Consider the following 1,461-nt stretch of genomic DNA (forward strand, 5'->3'; position numbering starts at 1 on the left):
GTAGAGAGAGAGGGTGAAGGAGAGGGAGAGAGAGAGAGAGAGAGAGCGAGAGAGAGAGAGAGAGAGAGAGAGAGAGATAGATAGATTCGGTGCATCAGCGTTTGGTCGAAAGGCTGCGCGTCACGCACGCGTCGCGCTCACAGCCGAGATTTTATAGACACGTTCACATGCGTTTGTAATATCCGGGTTGGAAGGAGGGAGTGTCTCAGATTCCCAACAGAAACACGCTGGAAAGAGCAGCCAGAGAGACGTGCTCCGCGGAGTATGGCATCGGGCAGAGGGAAGCGGAAGCGCAGCGCGATGGAAACGGGTTCCAGCTCCTCCGTCAGGATTTAGATCGGGGTCCGCGATGGAAAAGCCGCTGTGCTCGTCGCAGCCCGCGGAGAGGAGGCTGGCGGCTCGGACGGGCTCGGGCTCGGGATCGGGATCGGCCTCTCTCGGGTTCGGAGCGTCTCCGGCGGGGAACATTGCGCCGCTGCAGCCCGGACGAACGCGCAGGATAGAGGGAGTGCTGAGCAAATACACCAACCTCATCCAGGGCTGGCAGAACAGGTACCGAACCGTGATGAAGTTTACACTGACTGAGCTCAACTCGTGGCTGCAGTATTACCACAATACGTGACATTTCGATAAATCATAAACTCTATTTTAGACCTAAATATGATTTATTTAGGGTTATTTTGTTTGTCATTTTTTTGTTTCGTTTAGGTATTCAGTTATGACAGGATTTATTAGTTCATTAGCTACTCGTGTTATAGGCTACTCACATACTGTATACACTGTAAAAAAAATGATTGTGATTTTAACAGTAAAATACTGTAAAAATGATACAGTAAAAACCTCAACTTACTGTTAACCTTAATTGGTTAACAGTAAGTTTCCATACTATATACGGTGAATGAATGTAATTACATTTAACGTAATTTTACAGTAAAATACTGTTAAAAGGTTTTTGGAAGTGAAAAAGAAAAAGTCATTGTATAATTAACAGTGAAAAACCGTAAATTGACACTCCCAGAATTCCCTGCATGACACATCATAGTTGATGTTTTTTTGTTGCAATAACATGTTTCTTCTTAGTTTTTTCTTATCAGTTGTGTACATTAGGTTTTAATCTTACATCTAATGTTGTTAAATGAATGTTTATTGCATTATTTCAGTATCATGTGTGTCACCGTGATGGGGTTTAGTGTTGGTGTGAATGACACTGTGCACATTCTATATATAAGTATTGTCCTCCTCAGGTCGCAGACAAGCTGTTTGTGATGAGCTTTGGTTCATCATGTGACTTTCTCATCACCACCAGTTTTTGGTGGTTATCAGTGCATTACAATGGTTCAAAACAGATATTAGTATATTAACATGTTGGTTTATTAACATTGCATCAGTTAATGAAATACAGTATTTTATTGTGAATTTAAGTCAAGTCTGTAAAACCTAAAATGTTGCTACCATATTTTT

At 42.2% G+C, this 1,461-nt stretch overlaps 1 protein-coding gene across 1 annotated transcript in view; it reads left to right on the forward strand.

The window, feature by feature from the left end:
* The first annotated feature begins 88 nt into the window (after nucleotides 1-88).
* Nucleotides 89-1,461, forward strand: part of LOC107566618 (oxysterol-binding protein-related protein 10-like) — a 36,731-nt gene continuing 35,358 nt past the window's right edge. Inside the window, exon 1 of the mRNA XM_016252108.1 lies at nucleotides 89-552. Within this exon, the coding sequence (XP_016107594.1) occupies nucleotides 350-552 (203 nt within the window). The 5' untranslated portion in view covers nucleotides 89-349. The remainder of the gene's footprint in view (nucleotides 553-1,461) is intronic.

The sequence above is a fragment of the Sinocyclocheilus grahami genome, unplaced genomic scaffold, assembly GCF_001515645.1.
Source record: "Sinocyclocheilus grahami isolate Dianchi unplaced genomic scaffold, SAMN03320097.WGS_v1.1 scaffold1088.1, whole genome shotgun sequence".
NCBI classification, from domain to species: domain Eukaryota; kingdom Metazoa; phylum Chordata; class Actinopteri; order Cypriniformes; family Cyprinidae; genus Sinocyclocheilus; species Sinocyclocheilus grahami.